Here is a 17,686-nt window from a genome sequence, read left to right as displayed (position 1 = left end):
AAAGTTTTGATTTCAGGGTCTTTGGATGCACACAGACATACTAAAAAGAAGAGCAAGCTATATTTGTGCATCCGGTCAAAAGAGCGTTCGCCCAACGGCGGCCACTTTGTGTTTGGGAAAGGAATTACAAAATTGAAAATAAAAAAATGGACCACCTAAAGGAGATGTCCAGCAGAAAGAGCGCTCAATTCGTAGAGCTTTCAGTGCTTGCATTTCATAATTAATTTCCTTAAAAATATAATTCTTATATTATATTATTATGCTGTTGCATAAGCTGTCTACGTATTATTCAAGATTAGTCAAAGGAGAGAGCTGGCAACTTGGCCAAGAGGAAGAAGAAGAGGAAGCTTATATAAGAAGCAAACATTTCTTTTCAATTCAGCTGCCGCTCCTCACCCACTTGTCACTTTCGTCCATGCATTTTTAATAGACGCTCCGACATGAAAAAAGTTGGAAAAAGACAAACATATTTGCCAACGCGGCGTATACGTAATTTTCGCATATTGCATATACGTTGCATCAGCATGTTGGCAGCGTGTGGCATGCAGCAAGCACACATACATAGCTTATGTAAGCATAGGGAGAGGAAGTGCGTGGGCAGGGGAGCTGGGGAGTTGGGGAGCTGGCGGAAAAGGCAGCAAGCAAAAGGCAGCGCTTTAGTGTCAACATTTTGCATGGCGGAAAATGCGAGAAAAGCGAATACAAGCGAAACAGTTGAACACTGAATAAGAGCAACGGAGAAAGAGAAGGAGAATGAGAAAGAGAAAGAGCAAAAGGGGCAGGTAGGGTAAGAGGGAGTGGGCGTGTCAGGCAGCAGCAGTAAGCGGAAGTTGAGTTACAAAATTAAATTGATAATTTTTTTTTTGCAGTTCCTGTTAAGAAAGCGCAGCAAAAAGTTGACTCTGCTGCGATGCGATATGTAAGTATGTGTGAGTGTGCTGTGTCAGTGTGAGTGTGTTGTGGTGTGCCTGTGTGTGCCAACAATGGCGACGCAGTCATCGTCATCGTAATGCACAACGGAAACGCTTGAAGTACATTCACATGCCAGGGCAACAAAAAAGTATCTGACTGGGATGAACAGCAGAGCCAGCCAAGGAAGTTGTCTGCTGCTCCTTGCCTTTGTGTGTGTGTGTGTGGGTGAGTGTGTGTGTGTGAACTTGCAAGGACAAGCAGACGCCAATGCACTCAAGCAGAGTTGCATGCAGCAGCTAAGTGCGTTGCCACTGGCGAAAATTGAGCTAGAGAATTACTTGCAACGGGATGTGGCAGCCTCGACCGCCACGTCCGCTACCCGCTACCCGCCGCCCCGGACCAGGCTGTCAGCGATTTGCGGCAAGTCAATGCCTTCAATGCCTTCGAGTGGCACACGCAACATTTCAAATGTCAATACTGCTGTCCGGCTGTGATCAATTTGGGCACCGCATCGAGTTGATGAAGTGGCAAACACTTCAGCAGGCAAAATAGTTTGTAAAAAACTTTGCAATAATGCTGCAAAAGCAAATACTTGAATACCACTCAAAGCGATGCAGCCGTTCCCTCTCCCCCAACCTCTCCTCTTCTCGCTCCGCCAAGCCCGCCCCTCCAGCCACCCTCGGCGCCAATGCGGCTGCTGTTAATATGACAAAAAGCAGCAGCAAGAAACGTAAAAGTTTTCTTGCAAGGAACCCAACCCGAACCCCCGACATGCCGACAAACTTTCTGACGGGGATTGCAACGGTTTACTCCTTGTAGAGGACCTCAACGACAACAACAACAACAACAACAACTAAAGCAATTACAACAAATCCAGACAAATTTAAAGGCAAAACCGAAGGCAGCTTCCACGACAAAAGTTTTTCCGAAAGCAACTAAATGAAATTTTCATGCTGCATTCTAAGAGACTAAGAAGAAAAATTTGAAATGGGATTCCTGGCCACATAAATAAACATATGCGAGTGTATAGTATATAATATATCTGCTATAGCAATACCTGAAGTTTACATAGTATTTGGTCAGACACTTTTATAACAAGGCAGAAAATCGATTTCTCTTCTTTAAGGGTATCTAAATAAATAATAATAAAAAACAAAAACAAAAGGTCTTCTTAAACTGAGGCAAAAGTTTTGGGAAAGTTTCAATATATAAGAATTTTATGGAATTCACATGAGTACCTAAGTTTTCATCCCACTTTTTCGATTAAAATGCTTTGCGAGCAACCTTTTTACATTGTCCAACAAATTAAAAGTGGAGTAAATCCAGTTAAGAGCAGAAGTGCACTAAGAAAACACTTCGATTGCAGGCAGCTCAGGGTAAATGTGAATGAAAAGATAGAGAGCTATAAAATGAAAGATCTTGATCTGTATATATTATACTAGAAGCTACATGTCAAATTCTGTGACTCCAGCTCTTTAGACCTAAGAGATTTGTAAAAAAAAACAAGATTTCGATATCGTTTTTTATCGATTGCTGGGAAACGGGACAAGTTATCGATTAAGAAAACTCGTACTGCGCACTCCCTAGGAAGACCTAAGTTTTTCCATTTTCCATTTTCTGTTTTCTGTAAATGGTGCACAATCAAGTTTATTCCAAACTTGAGAGTTGTAGTCTCTTTAATCGATGCAGACAGTTGGACATACGATATGATTATGAATTTCTCTCCCGATACAATACTTTTTTGTAGTATCTGATGATTTCTTCCACCCTAAGACAACTTACATACTCCCTTTAAACCTATATCAATTTCTTATAGTCTATACTTAGGCAAATTTGCTCCCAAAGTCAGGACTCTTAATTGCTTGTGAAGTGGGAAAATCTAAAAATTTATACAGATCATTTGGGTTATATTATATCAAAATGGAAAACGAAGCAGTATTTACGTATTAATGGGCCTTTTGAAATATTAAAATGATTTACAAATTTAGTCGAAATTGGTTGGGCTTGATTGGGCGTTGGCAAACTTTTTTGTGGAGCTGGCTTGTTGGACGACTCCAGTCTGCGGCGCCAGGACAGGCCGCCGGCTGGCCACTGCCCGTGGCCATAAGTCGACTGTTAAATGCTACTTACGGCTGCCTCAAATGCCGTAGAACAGGAGATGGGCCCGTGCCGCTGGCGCAGACGCCTTAGGTCTGGAGCTCTTGACTCTGGCCTATGCCTATTACTTTTGGCATAAAACTTTGTCCTCTTCAGTGTTGACTTCTTTCATTTCGCTTTTGGGTTGCCAACTTTTGCCAGACATTCTCGCATCCTGGAACGTTTGCCTCCTTCGACTGCTGCTGCTGCTGTTGTTGTTGTTGTTGTTGTTGTTGTTGTTATTCGCAGTTTCTTTTCTACAGTTTGCGAGTTTATAAAAGCATCGGCTGGGGGTTGGGGCTAGCATTTTGGGCGTGGCACCTTTGGCGTTTTAATTACGCAAAAACGCTAAAGTTTTCGTAAAAGCGAATGCAAATTAATCGATATCGTTTAAGTCAATGTGACGCCCACAAAAGCCCACAATTCGGTAGCATTTGATGTTATTTTTTTAATGGGATCGAGCAGGGAGTTAGCGTTAAATCTTCACAGAGCATTAAATTGGAATGCCGCGCAACAAGGCCTAGACATAGAAACGGCAATTAAAAACAAAACAGTATTCATCTTCTACCGTCTGTTTATATATGCTAATTAATTGGCCTTTAGCCAAGTAGCCGAGTATCCGAGTAGCTAAGCGCTGCAGCCGAAAGTGAAGGGAATCCGCGTCGAGTATTGAGCAGCCCTCGATGGAATTTCAAAAAATGATCAACGTTCATGGAGACAAACAAGCGAAGCGGCTGCCAAAACTGAAAACAACAACAACAACAACAACGACAACAACAAGAAGAAGAAACTGGCCCACAAAACTTTGCCTAATGAGATTTTTCAACTTATGACAAGTTATGCTAATTCGGCGACGGCTGCCAAAACGTATCACATAAGGCAACACTGCGGGGGCGCAGAAGTTGCTATTGTTTAATACACACCAACTCCCTCCACACCAGCACTCCCCCTCCCCCCTCCGCTTCTTCTTCTTCCACTTGACTGCCATGGGAAGCGCTTAGCAGCAATACTTGTTACTCTGACCCAGTCCATAATGTAATAATTCAATGAAAACCTCTTAAGACTGAAGACTGTTTGCGGCTGAGGTGTTGCTGTTTCGGTTAAAAGATCTCTGGGAATTTGGGTCTTATGTGTGTGGTTATCAGCTCAAAATAATTGTAATTAACTTTTATGGAGTGGATGCAAAATATAGATTGAAAATAATTTAATTTAAGCCCGATAATATTTGGCTAGCACAGTATAGAATATATGCCAATTAATAAATAAATACAAATAATAAATGAATTCAAAAAATTCTGCTTAGCATTAAAAAAGCTATGATACTTACCAAAGTTTCATAAAGTTTCATACAAAAAACAGCTAAGCCAAAAAGCTGAACTGAACTAAACATTTTCTCTGCTACAGTTTCCCAGGCTTTGGTTCAATATAACATAAAATTTGTGAGGAAGACCCAGCCATAAGGCATAAATAGCTCGGGCCTCAACCTACGCATTTGTCTAACCATTTTTGACGTATGTCAATTTTGGAAAGAGAACAAATTTAGCGCGCAACTCGTATATGAAAATATTTACAGCTTGCAATAATTTCAATAGAACGGGCGCAGCTGCCAATTAAAAAAAATTTAATAAATTTCTTTAAAATTAAGAATATGTTTGATAAACCAAAGCTAAAACCAAAACCAGAATTTTAGAATGTGGAAAAGTAGTCAACAAATTCAACCTAAAGATAGGAAGCTGCTGTCAACTGTGAGCCAAAGCGCAACTTAAACAAAATGGAATTGCGTACATAAATCAAGCTTTAAATGTTAAACAAAAAATGTTCAACTCTTTATATTTGAAATTCAATTAATACTCATAGAAGTCAACAGGGTAAAAGTTTTCGCACTCTTAAAAAACCTGTTTGCCATATTTTTAGGTTCTTAATTTAAGCGTTCACAATGTCAACAATAAGTTATTGTTAAAAGGCGATTACATAATATCGCTTATTAGATAAATGTCACATGGGTATATGTATTGCTAATTATTGGCAAACAAATTAGCTTACAAATGTGCGAAGCCAATCGAAAACAAAATCTAAATCTAAAGGCTAAAATTAAAACGTGTTGTTAGCAATGCGTGGGTCGCTAAAAAAACTTGGTTGTTTCAAGAAATGCTCAAGAAAACAAACATTAAGACTCGAAACCAAACAAACCTGCTGGCAACCTATAAATTTGTGCTACTTGCGAGATGCCACGCCCACAAACAAACGCACACACACACGAATGCTGGCATTAGTAATGCGCATTACGTATACGCAACTTTGCCGCAGCGCTAAAACGCATTTAGTTAATCGCGCAAATGCTTTTAATAAATATGTTTCTTGCCTGGTATATTTGTTGTCATAATAGCCAATAAACCAAGCATACGCACACACTCACACACCGGCACACACACACATGTGTGTATGTGTGTGTGTCTCACTTCAGTGCAAAGCAATGACACAAATGTTTTATGGCCCCGTCAGGCAGCGACAAGTCCTTCTGCCACTCGCACAAAAGCAGGCAAACACAACCATTCACAGTCACACGCACACGCGCACACACGCACACACACTCATTCGCACACACTCACACTTGAGTGTTTATTTGTCGGCTCGTTCTTGCTTCTTGGCTCCACGAAATGCATTTCTAATTAAGTTAATTGCGGCAAATGCTAAACTTAAGTCACTAACCTAAATTAATAAAAGGCTGCGCAACTGCCATATGAAAGCTGCTTGGCTGTGTGTGTGTGTGTGTGCGTGTGCGTGTGTGAATGCCAGCCAGGATATAAGTTACTGCTATTGGCTGTGGCATGCCCTACAGCAACCGAGGATCGATAGGAGTCGATTAGCTTGGCTTGAAGCCTAAATTAGAAATAAATTAATGCACCTGAAATATTTGATAGACCTTAAGCCCCAACGCGCTTTCATAAGCTTTAATGTGCTTTTATAACTAAAGCTTAAAGCTTGACAGAGCAGGTATTCAGAATAATTAGTGAAGCCTAAAGCTTTACAAGGCCTATAAAGGTCTTTGGTGTATGAGAAACACAAGCTGAAAAGCTTCAGCTTAGCATTCATCTATATTAACAGCTTAGAGCTTCCATGTGCTTTCAAAAATTTCGCTTAAGGCTTGAACAAGTGTGTACTAAAGCAATACAATCACTTGTATGTAGAAAACATAATATAAATCACTTTATTTGATGTGCTTAAAGCTTGCACATGAATTAGCTTAATACATTTAATTATGTTCAGAGCTTCAAAATGCTTTTAAAGCTTAGTCAAGTGCTGGAAGTATATTTACACTTTTCAGTGCTTACAAGACATTACGAAAATTCGTTTAAATGCTGCACAACCCAGCTTCAAGTGCGGTTTTATGTGCGCAATGGATTTACTGTGCTTAGATAAAATTGTATTATTATAATATTTGAGGCAAGCGGATTATCCCATTGTAGCTTTTTTTATGTTAACACTCTAACTAAGCTACCCGCTGCAAGTGGCTGTAGCGCATCAAATGTTGCTTCGTGTGGCGCGTCTTGTTGTAATTTCATTTAATAACTGTTTTGTTGTTGTTTATGAAACATTTGCCGACGGCTGTCGGTTCATTTCACACACCAACAACACCACAATACACACACACACAGTAGTTGGCTTTGAGAGCCGGAAGTGAGCAGCGCGCGCGTGTGTTGTCGGACTGGCAGCAGCAGCGGCAGCGGCAGCGGGGCAAGGACAGAGAGGAGGACAATTGGACAACTGGGCGCCGCCTGTGGTGTCAACGATGCCATTTGGTTTGGTTCAGTTCGGTTTGGTTTGGTTTATTGTTCCACTTTTCATGTCAAAGTTATTGTAATTGTGTTAAGGCATTTCCCGTGTATATCCTATACACACGCACACGCACACGCACATACACACATATGTACGTGCAGTTCAGGCTTGTGATACGCTTAGCTATAAATAAAAATCGGAGCAGCGCCGCAAGGCAGAGCAGACACTTGTTTGACTTTGGCTCAGGCGCCATGTTTTTTGCCGCTCTCACGTCACGTCGCTCCTCGTTGTCCTCCCTATACCCCCCTCCCCGCCCACCATCCACGCCCTGCACTCCGTGGCCTTATGCGGATGTGTCTGTGTATTTTTTAACGCACATCATTATCATTCCGTTTGTATTTTGAACGGGCGCCCAGCAGCTGCGAGCAGGCGAACCTCAAGTGGGCCGCAGCTTTGGCCACCCACCCAACCACCCGACCCAACGGCGCCCCGCATCATCCCACCCCTTCGCACACCCACTCAGAGCACACACATACAAAAGGACGAGCAAATAAAGGAAAAAGCTTATGGTTTTTGCTGTTGCTGTTGCGCACTCTCTTTCTCTTTTCCTTATTCTCCATCTCCATCTCTCTCTTGTTCACTCGTTGATTTTTGTTAGATTTTTGTGTGGGCTGCTCGGAGTGGTATATAAGCCAATGTATGTGTGTGTGTGTGTGTGTGTATTTGTATATACACTCCGAGTACAAATAACAAAAGGATACAACAAACTCTGAACAGAAAGTTTTGACACTTTTATACTTGGCTTGCAGCGACCCGAAACCAACCCAATAACCTGCCCCACACCTCCAAATTTTCTGGGTTTGAGCGTGTGGAGGGGTGGGGGGTGCAAAAAACTGTTTTGGGGTGTTTAATGGAGCCTGGCGCGTTTGTGTTTTCAAAAGTCGAGCACATGAGGAGGACTTGTGTGAGTGAGTGTGTGTGTGTGTGTGAAGGGAAATGGGTCTATTTGGGCTAATATCATTGTAACTTATGATATTCATATGGTATTATTGCTTCTAGGCAAAAGCATTCAAAGGCAAGCGCGCTTGGATGCTTTGAAAAATTTAAATCGTAGAGTTTTTTATGCTTTTAACTATTATTACACATTGCTGATCATTTGGGCCTGCCTTAAATAGACACCTATTTCAGATTTACCTAACTGACTATTTTAATAATATTTGGGTAAATGGGGAAACATTTAAACTAAATCTTGATGAGGCAAACTGTTGCTTAATGTTTTTTTATTAAGATACCTGAGCTTGTTGATGAATAATATCATTATAGTGTCTTTGGCTAGACCCCTTCAATGACATGTCCTTTAGAATGTCAAGTGAGCTTTTAACAGGACATCAAATAAGTAACCAATGGGCATATTGTCAAGCATCATATTTATGTTTGCTTTAAGCAGTATATAATTTCTACAGGAACAAATAATTAAATTATTATTATTATTAATTAAATTATATATGTAAATTAAAACATAGCTCTTACCCGCTGTAAAAATTTCATTAAAGTTGAAAATGTATTCAAACGTTACATTAACTTTTCTTATTTTTTTCCTTTGATATGTAATCGTTTTCAGTTTTAACTATTTATCATGTTTTCAAATTCATTTTTGCACTGTACTTAAAAATGTTTTATCTCGCTTTTTCTTTTAAAAAAAATTTGGTTTACCTTCTCTTAATTAAAGAGAGTTTTTATTTACGCAAGCTAACGTACACATACATATACATATGTATGTATATGCCATCCATCAACAAAAACGCTATCTTTGATCAAATGCGGCGAATTGATGTAACGAAAAATAGGGCGCAAGAACAAAAATATAAAAAAAACACATTGTTGGCTGAGCTATCTCTTTTTTTGCACTAGTTACGCTCTCACTTTTTTGTTTCTTCCTTACGCACGCTTAATTTGCTCTCATTGCTAATAGCGATCGCCGCAACACAAAAAAAGGAAAAAGAAATGCGCAATTGAAAAAATAAATGCGGTTTGCTTAAGCTGACAAAAAAAAAATGGTATAAACTGAGACACAATTAAATTGTACAAGAGTTGCGTGTCTTTGCGACATCTCTTACGCCGATGGCGATCAAGATGCAGCTTTTCTGGCTGTGTTCAGCACTATTTTTGACCTGTTTTCTGGTATGAGATATTAATTAACATATGTTTCTTATGCTTTCTATACGTTATCACTGAATATGACTATTTTTGGCAAATAAATGAAGAACTACAAAAAAACACCGGGTTAAATATGCAGCGCCGACGTTTGCTGCTAAGAAGCGAATTATAACTAATTCGGCGAAACTGCAGCGCCGCTATTCGCTCCCATAGAATGCAATATATATACATACATATGTAGGCGGCGAATTCGATTTAATGCTGCGAGCGTAATTAAACGATTTCCAGAGGGAACATATGATTTGTACGTGACAGCATAAGAGGTGAATTGAAGAATGGGCGTCCAATTAACATTTTCGCCTTTGCAAATAAGACCAAGTGCCAATGCAATAATTACACAGGAAAACAGAAATTTCATCTATGGAACAATAGCTACATAGTATGTATGACACCTACATCAAAGTAGTCTATTTCTATATACATACATATATATTCGCCATTTACATAGCGCACACAACTGATTTTACTTCAATATACTTTGTAGAAACACGATAGACGCGATGATCTCCAACACGAATTCTTTTAACATAAGGCACTGCTATGGGGGCTTTAACTATGAGAACTACTTGCGGTAAGAGACATTTACACAACAACTTGTTCAATTTTATACCCAGAAAGATCGTCTACAGCAACGCAGAGCTGATGCAGACCGGCTTCCATCCGCCGCTGCCGTTTAACAGTGGCACCACAGTTGTGGGTCTGCACTTCAACAAGGGCGTCATGATTGGCACTGACACCAGGGCAACGCGCAGGAATATAGTCAGCTCGGCTGAGAGTCCAAAGATTCGTCGCCTGCACAACAATATATAGTAAGTGTGAAATTTGTGACAGAGCTGATCAATTAACCCACTCATCCATGCCTAGCTGTGGGGGCAGTGGCTATGCCAGCGATCTGGAAAATTTAACGCAATTGCTGGGAAAGCAGCTGGAGCTGCATTATAGGAGCATCAATCAACGGCATGTGCCCGTTGTCTGCGCCAAGCAACTCACCAAGGAAGCCCTGATGCAACACTTGGGTCGAATTATGGTCAGCTTTGTGCTCGGCGGCGTGGACAGGTCTGGCGCGCATCTTTACAGTGTGCACTTCGATGGCACGTCTGAGAAGTGCTTGTATAACTCTGTTGGATCCGGACAGTTTGGAGCCATGGGCATACTAGAGGATCGCTGGCAGCTCGGCCTGGAGGAGGACGATGCACGCGAACTGATGGTCGATGCCGTCACCGCCGGCATTAACAATGATCTGGCCTCCGGCACTGGCGTGGATCTGTGCATCATACGCACCGACTACACTGTGGAGCTATGCAGCGAGGTAGTATATGGCTCCTTAAGGACTGACAGAGATAAAATACCAGACAAAGAGCGTAGCATGGTGCTCATACGCGAAAACGTGCTGCGTTGTATAGAGATTACTGAGGAAAATGTGATTCCCCTAAAGCCGGTGACGCCAATGCCGACCACGACGCCACCGCCAAAGCCTCCGATTAGACGAGATGAAGTTCGGAGAACGGTCGCGACAATGCGGCTTCATCGCAAGCGTAACGCAGAAGACTTTGACGACGAGGGACCGCCCAAGAAGAGAAGAAGCTTATCGATATAATAAGGACATTTATGCATATATGAATTAATGTACCATAATTTTTAAAACCGTACAATTGATCAAATAGATATATGTATATATGAGCATATAAACCAATAAAAAAATTAATTACGTGATACACCCAATTCATACCATATTTAATTACTCCAATAACAAACACACTTACCTTTATGCCTGAGCAGTGTTGGTAACGGCTTAAGCCTTTTTAGTTACGTTATCGATACCGATTATTGTCCTTATCCAGTGTGGGTAAGTGCTCATTTCTCCGGCTCGGCTTGAAAGCTTTGACGGCGGTTTTCCTATTGCTTACTTTTTATATTGTGTATTTAATGACATTTATGTACTTTATTCTCGTTTTTTTTTTTTGGTTAACAAAATTGATGTACATAAAAAAGTTTATTTTGTGTTGGCTCGCATTGCACATAAAATTACATAATTTGACATTGCCAGTTGCCCATCGATCAGCGCATATTTCATGTTAGTTTCTCGTTCCTTATTTGTTAATTAATGCTTTTTGTTATTTGAGAAGCCATACTCTTTTCCGCATTGTTATTGCACTAGAAGTGAGTTGAATTTTGGAAATTTTCTTACATTTATCATACTCTGTACAGGTAAAAGATTTTTACATTTCTGTTGCTTGGGAGTTGTCTACAAATCCGTTATAATCAATTGTTCAGCTATGTATGTGGTTTCTCATACATACATATTCACCTAGTTATTTTCTCATACGCGTTACCCGGACCCAGCATATTCGCGATATAATTATGTTGCTGATTTTAAAAATGTTTTCTTAATTGTTAAGTATATATCTTATTGTTTTTCCATTTGTGTTGCTATTTATTTTCTTTTAATTTTTTAATTAATATATTTGTTGAAGTTTTATTGTATAAGCAGCCTGTAGATTTGCTCAACGACGGTTTTTAGACGCTAGAGGTGAAGTTTTGTCTTCTTTTGATTTATACAAAGTTTTTAAAACGATTTTCAAACGAAAAGCAATCCAAATTTCATACTAAACTTAACTTTCATTCACCAAACATCTTACATACACGGTGTAAAAATACAAAGTAATCATATTGATTGGCTAGAAATTATATACACATCTGGTATATAACTCACCTGCCGTTTCTATATGTATATAAATATATCAATCATTTTCTATCGTTTTTTGTTTTATGTTTTTTTTTTGTTTTGCTGTTGCGCTACTTAAGATTATTGTACAAGCAAATCAAACGAAACATTTTCAATATTCCAAAAAAAAAATGACAACGAACAACTCGTCAAAACAAAACATGGAACCACTCGGGGTCTTGACCAACTCTTCCCTTACTCCAGCTGCCGCTAGCGTTCCTCTACTGGTACTCGTCGTCGCTGCTTAGCAGCATCGTCTTCTCGTTGTAGTTCTGGCTTATGGTGGCCACACGCTGTCCGCCCGGAATAAATTTACGCTGATTTCCGAGCGTCTTGGATGCCACACAGCTGTTGTTGCCGCCTCCGGTAGCCACCGCATTGTATCCACCGCTGCACGCATTTGAGGCGCCCATGGAGGCCGCTTGGTTTCCGCCACCGCCGCTGTTTGGATCATCCGGGTCGTAGCTGGAGATGCGTATGCCTCGAGAGTTCTTGCCACCTGCACGAATTAGTTATTAGCCAATGCTCACATAAGCAGATAAGTTGGAATTACAACAGATCGAAATTCATGCCTTGTAAGAGAACATGCAAAATGCGGGTTTATAAACATTTGCAAGCAAAGTAAATGCGATGCTTTTAAGCTTATTGTACATTTATTTAATATAGATAATTTATAGATATTTTATACAATTTGTTTAAACATTTACAAAAAGTTATAAAAAAAAAAACACATATGCACGCGAACTTAAAATGCACGAGCTTTCGATTTGAGTCTATCACAAAAAAAGGAAATCAAAAAGCAAACAATGTTTTTCTAAATGTTTTGTTTTTGGTATCTTTGAGCTAACGGATATTGTAATCGAAAGATCTTTAAGTTCGTATATAAAAATTTAAATGCGTTCATAAGCTAAGTGTAAAAAACCGCAAGAAACTGAGCGTTGCTTGAAGATTCTGATATAAAAATTCCACAAAATTGATAAGTACAAATTGGATATCTATGCTGTCTAAAATGCGTGTTAATCTGGGCCCATTTTTAGTACAAGCTAAGCTCCATTTAAATCTGTTTGTATTGCCAGTTCTACAAATAATTACATTCGTATATAATAATAAAATCTTTGTTTACACATACATAATATTATACAATATTACTCATATATACATACATATAGATATATATATATATATATATATGTATATATAGTATGTATAGTAGAATGCTAACATTTAAATAAGTTGATAAAAGACTTAAATCGTAACATAAGCATAATTTAAAAAATACACAAATCAGCAGAGGGATGTTCAAGGCATGTCTTTTAAAGGTTTTAGAGTACATAATTCAGATACATAAAGTTCTAAGGTAACTAGGCAATTTCTGTTTTGGGTTTTCGAGTGCGCGCTTTCTGTAAGTAACTAGGCCTAATACGTATTTAATTGTAAATCGTTTGTTTTTAGTTTATCTTTAAGCGGCAACAAAAGGCAATTGTGGTGTCAAATTGTAAGCCTATAATAAGCTATAAGTACACTTGATTTGTCTTTATCTGCTTTTATAATTTGTTGTTATTTGTTTGTCCCTCCTTTTGTTTTGGAATTATAATTAGAGTGTTTAGTAGCGGGCATCGCTAGAGTTTTTTTTTTGTTTTGTATTTTTGTATTTTAATAAGAGTTTTAGAGTTTTTCGTAACGTTGAGTTGAGGTTACGTCTGCAAAAGATAAGAAACAGAAAGAAAAACAAAAGTGTAAAACATAATGATAATGTAATGCGAATGAAAGCAAAGTAAAAGATAAGATTAACAACAATAGCTACAGAGAGCGCAGGCAACAGACATTCAAAAGAGAAAAACCAGAGAGTACACAGAAAAAAATCGATGCATACCTGAACTATATTGCGTATATTGCTGGTACTGCGGATGGAAATTGTGTATAGCATCTGTCATAATATCCTTGGGATTCATGGTTTCCTATAAAATACGAAAATGGTAAGTGTCTGCTCTTGCCAAGAAAAATGATTATATGGCTTACCTTGAGACTGCTTGAAATTGACTGCATGGTCACAGAGCGTCCATGGCCGTCACCAATGCAGCTGCGCGCATAGACCTGAAAAAAGGTAGGTAGACAATACATTAATTAATAGTCATTGCGCTGCTAATAGTTAAATGTCTTATACAAAGGAACACCCCTCGCAATCTGTGTGAATAATGAGATAGTTTAACATGTTGCTACATTGTTTATTATCTGATATGCCCATGCTTATCGAATAACTATTTACAAATTGAACCTTCATCAGAGCTACATTATAAACAAATAGGGAATCTACCACATGAGTCACATGACTCGCATGACTGTAGCTATAAACCACAACAACAGATAGTCAAATTGTAAAAGCATTTGCTGTGATTGTGAAACTTTGTAGTTTGTTATAGTCTGTCATTCATGCGTGGCACATTTCGTTGATAAGCAAAGCGAATTGGATCTTATCTTATCCGACGCCCGACTGTATCTTAAGCACATAAATACCTGTCAAATTTTACAAGCAATTCACTCACCTGATAGGGGAAAGCATAGCGCAGCGCAATGGCTGCAAACAGCATTTCAATGCATATGAAAAAGTTCTGATAGCCAGCGGAAACGGTACCCGCTGAGGTGACAGTGCCAGCACTGTCCACAATGGGCGATATGACCTGCGCCTTCTCGAGTATGGCCAGACCCACGCCCTGCCAGAACGACAAGAATATGACAGACTTGATGGTGCAGAACTTCAGTACGGGCTCAAACGGTGTCAGCAGATCGCGTGTGGCAAAGTAGAACAGATATAGGCCATACAATGCTAGCGATACGGAAATGTTGTAGATGATGGTTATGTAAATGTATCCACCATCGGCGCTATAAAGGAACCGGCAGACATTAAGCAAACATTTAGATGATTAGGTATCAAACACAACAAACCTCCAATCGCCATCATGATAGTGTCCAAAGGCCTGCAAGAAGATGATGATAAACGCCACCAGCGGTTTAACCAAGCAGAACTGCAACGTGGCCTGCTTACAGAAGCGCAAAAACCCAATAGTGTATGTCTTGCCCTTGAGACAGCATGTGCCATACAAACAGGAGGTCTTTATGGGCTTGCCGCGTATCTCAGACATGATGTTACCCTCGCCGCCAAGATATTCATAGCATAGCGACAGAAAGTTGTAAATAACAAAGGCTGTAAAAACGAAGTAGGATTAAAGCAGACTGTGGCCAGAAAGAGATTATGAGCATAACGCACCTTCGTAGCAATCGCGCACCGTGAAGAAGTAAATGTAAACGTTGTCCGAGTTGAAGAATAGCAAACTAATCCACGAGTAGGTGGCATAGATGGGCACAATAAACAGTATGCGAACTATCCAACGCTGCTCTTGAGGATTGGTATACCAACGTAAATGCTGATAGATCTGTAAATGGATATGCGATTAGTTAATCGTGAAGTGGATATATTTCGATGATAAATTGCTACCTGTTGACACGTGACAAACAGCGCCGCCCAGACAAACACGCCTGCCAGCACCTGTGCGGTCTTAGTTTGCAGGAATATGCCATCGCCCACATGTAGGAGGGGATCCAATGGCTCCTGTGCGACGCTCGACGGACTTTTCATTTGTACAACGTAGTTCGTATTCGGTTTCAGGGTCGTCGATGCAGCAGTTGCGTTGCCAGCAGCAGCAGCAGCAGCAGCGGCAGCGACGCTGCTCACAGTTAAAGCCGCCTCGATGAGACTGGCCGGCGTTGTGCTCATTCTGCCACAATAAAACAGAGTCAAGAATTAGATTAGAAAATTATGAAACAGAAAATGTTAGTATAAGGATTAGGCACACAAGCAATATGTTTACGTTTTGTTTATTTTTTGACAATCCACACGAAACTTTTTCCAGCTCCAACACGCCACAATTGTAAATGTGAGAGACAGCTTGCAATGCTCACCAAATGGGGTCAGCAGCAAAATGTGGGGCAGTGAAGAGGCACGCATTAGATCATCATCATCATCATCATCATCGTGATGATGATAGTAAACATAGCGACTAACACGCAAAGCAACATTATTAAATGGACTCGCAATAACTTTCCGTGGGTTTCTAGCGTGAAATTTTTCCTGCTCAGGGTCAACTCTAACGGCTCCATATCGATTCTATACTAGATCTATGGCCAAACATGCAACGTAGGTAAATACAGCTGTGTTCCCCAATCAATAAACATGTGTCAAACAGGCTGTATACACGCGAAGCTGCTCAGTGGCGACGCAAATCGGCAATTATATATGCATTATGGCATTTATTTTAAATTAAACGCACACTTATATGCTCGGTGCGCCGGTTCATTCAACTGAAATCAGTCGGAAACGATACAGATTTCAATTTAAATTCAGCATGGAGAGTTTCAAATCAAATTGAATCGAGCTTCGTGTAAAACTTAATGAAAAATTCATGAGTTATGTTAGGCGGAAAGGGAGAAATCTGCGCTATGCAATTTCTACTCTGTTCAAAACTTGTAAACTCAAAATCTCTACAAAATCAGTGTGGGCTAAAGCATTGAATATTATCGAAATTTGCAGTTGTAACTTTTTTTTACAAGCGTAGGCAAGCCTCTATGCATAACGATTGTGGAATTTTGAATATAACAACTGCGGTATTACTGCGAACGCTATCGTGTTTATTCGAAAACAAAGAAAAAGTACGCTAAATACAAAAATAACACAAAAATGACTCAGACATACACACTGGAACTGGAAACTTAACCTGAAGTTAAGCGAACTGTTTTCTCCCCAAGTAAAAATCTGTTATTAAACAAAGCATTATCATATATAAATTCTGTGACACTGAAACCCAAAAAGTGTGAACTGAAACAAATCTGCGATAACAGTAGAAAAAAAGTATAGCAAAAAGAGAAATACAAAGTATAAGAAGAAGCGAAGAAAAAAAGCAACAACAAGTTGCTGTCTGCTAAAGATACAGAGCTATTATATTGGCACAAGGCAAGGTCTCCACAAGCAAAAGTCTCCACTGGGCCAATTGAAGTCGCAGCGCGGAAGCGTTTTTGACAGACGCGAAGAAAATGCCAACTTTTGTGTGTATGGGTGTGTGTATGTAGATTTGTAGGAGTATGGGCCGAAATCAAAACCAGCAACAATTTCAGCCAGTGCTAATTACATTTTTGGTCAGGGGGGTGCAGCTATCTGCTTTGTGTGGCTTCTGCTTCAGCAGTCAAATTGATTTTCGAACGTGTGTCCAAAATATTAGCCACACACTGTAAATAAATACGAGGCTTAAATGCCAACATATGCGACCTTTCTGATGGGGGGTGACTTGTCGCTGCGCTGCTTATCAAATCCCATACACACACGCATTTTGCTCACTCACACCTGCTTATCAAATGCGAATAATAACGTCGACGTCGTTGAAAATAAAAACACGCACACACACACATTCATCAAATTTCGTCATCAAAAATGGGTATTTTACTTGCAACACGTCCATTTCAGGGAAATCAACTTTTACACACATAGACACTATAGAAACTTTGCTACACGAACACGTTAATGCAGTTTAATTACCTCTTTTAAGTGCAACTTTTCACAATTTGCTTTTGCGTTTAATTTTCACAGCTCGAAATTCCGTTTATTTTTGCTCCAACAATTGCTGGTTAATTTTTTTTTCTTCTTCGTCGCTGCGACGCGAACAGACGTTCGTGCTCCTCTGCTGTTCAATAGGGGATAAATTAAACACCGTCACAGCCAAAATACAACAATTAAAAGCAGCGCTCTATTTGTTAATTATTAACGTGCTAATTTTATATATAATGCACACCAAATTTCAGCAATTTTTGGCAATTCACTAACATGCGAACCAGGATTGTTGATACTTTATCGATACTGACGATGATTTTTTC

General features: G+C 39.6%; 2 protein-coding genes and 1 long non-coding RNA gene across 5 annotated transcripts in view; 1 reads left to right on the top strand and 2 right to left on the bottom strand.

Annotated features, from left to right (window-relative positions):
* Positions 1–8,296, bottom strand: part of LOC135432721 (uncharacterized) — a 39,651-nt gene extending 31,355 nt beyond the window's left edge. The window contains exon 1 of one of the 2 annotated variants that reach the window (XR_010436952.1): positions 8,118–8,296. This is a non-coding gene — a long non-coding RNA (uncharacterized LOC135432721). The remainder of the gene's footprint in view (positions 1–8,117) is intronic. The other variant, XR_010436951.1, reaches the window with a different exon arrangement.
* A 1,158-nt stretch (positions 8,297–9,454) lies between these two features.
* On the top strand, positions 9,455–10,764 carry LOC135432799 (uncharacterized). The gene is made up of 3 exons (XM_064688629.1): positions 9,455–9,613; positions 9,672–9,851; positions 9,907–10,764. The coding sequence occupies exons 1-3, from the start codon at positions 9,543–9,545 to the stop codon at positions 10,637–10,639; spliced, it is 984 nt and encodes a 327-aa protein (XP_064544699.1). The 5' UTR covers positions 9,455–9,542; the 3' UTR covers positions 10,640–10,764.
* A 185-nt stretch (positions 10,765–10,949) lies between these two features.
* Tmep (Transmembrane endosomal protein) lies at positions 10,950–17,655 on the bottom strand. Of its 2 annotated transcripts, XM_064688442.1 has the most exons (8): positions 17,352–17,655; positions 15,261–15,540; positions 15,033–15,198; positions 14,711–14,969; positions 14,311–14,647; positions 13,787–13,861; positions 13,641–13,725; positions 10,950–12,266 (listed from the first exon to the last, which is right to left on the bottom strand). In XM_064688442.1, the coding sequence occupies exons 2-8, from the start codon at positions 15,537–15,539 to the stop codon at positions 11,989–11,991; spliced, it is 1,479 nt and encodes a 492-aa protein (XP_064544512.1). In that variant the 5' UTR covers position 15,540; positions 17,352–17,655; the 3' UTR covers positions 10,950–11,988. The 2 variants fall into 2 exon arrangements, with proteins under 2 accessions (XP_064544512.1, XP_064544513.1); XM_064688443.1 differs by lacking the exons at positions 10,950–12,266; positions 17,352–17,655 and adding an exon at positions 13,343–13,467.
* Positions 17,656–17,686: the final 31 nt, after the last annotated feature.

Source organism: Drosophila montana, unplaced genomic scaffold (assembly GCF_035044405.1).
Source record: "Drosophila montana isolate Dmon_TW-CO22-7 unplaced genomic scaffold, ASM3504440v1 contig_3213_1, whole genome shotgun sequence".
In the NCBI taxonomy this organism is placed as follows: Eukaryota; Metazoa; Arthropoda; class Insecta; order Diptera; family Drosophilidae; genus Drosophila; species Drosophila montana.
This window is presented reverse-complemented; position numbering and strand designations above follow the sequence as displayed.

Bases quoted from the DNA above. Each gene is read 5' to 3' on its own strand.
- Tmep (XM_064688442.1), bottom strand. From the start codon at position 15,539: ATGAGCACAACGCCGGCCAGTCTCATCGAGGCGGCTTTAACTGTGAGC. The intron at 14,648-14,710 runs GTTTGTTGTGTT...GTTCCTTTATAG, and splicing joins TATCATGATGGCGATTGGAG to CGCCGATGGTGGATACATTT. The intron at 13,862-14,310 runs GTGAGTGAATTG...ACCTTTTTTCAG, and splicing joins GCTATGCTTTCCCCTATCAG to GTCTATGCGCGCAGCTGCAT.
- LOC135432799 (XM_064688629.1), top strand. From the start codon at position 9,543: ATGATCTCCAACACGAATTCTTTTAACATAAGGCACTGCTATGGGGGC. The intron at 9,614-9,671 runs GTAAGAGACATT...GATCGTCTACAG, and splicing joins AACTATGAGAACTACTTGCG to CAACGCAGAGCTGATGCAGA. The intron at 9,852-9,906 runs GTAAGTGTGAAA...ATCCATGCCTAG, and splicing joins CGCCTGCACAACAATATATA to CTGTGGGGGCAGTGGCTATG.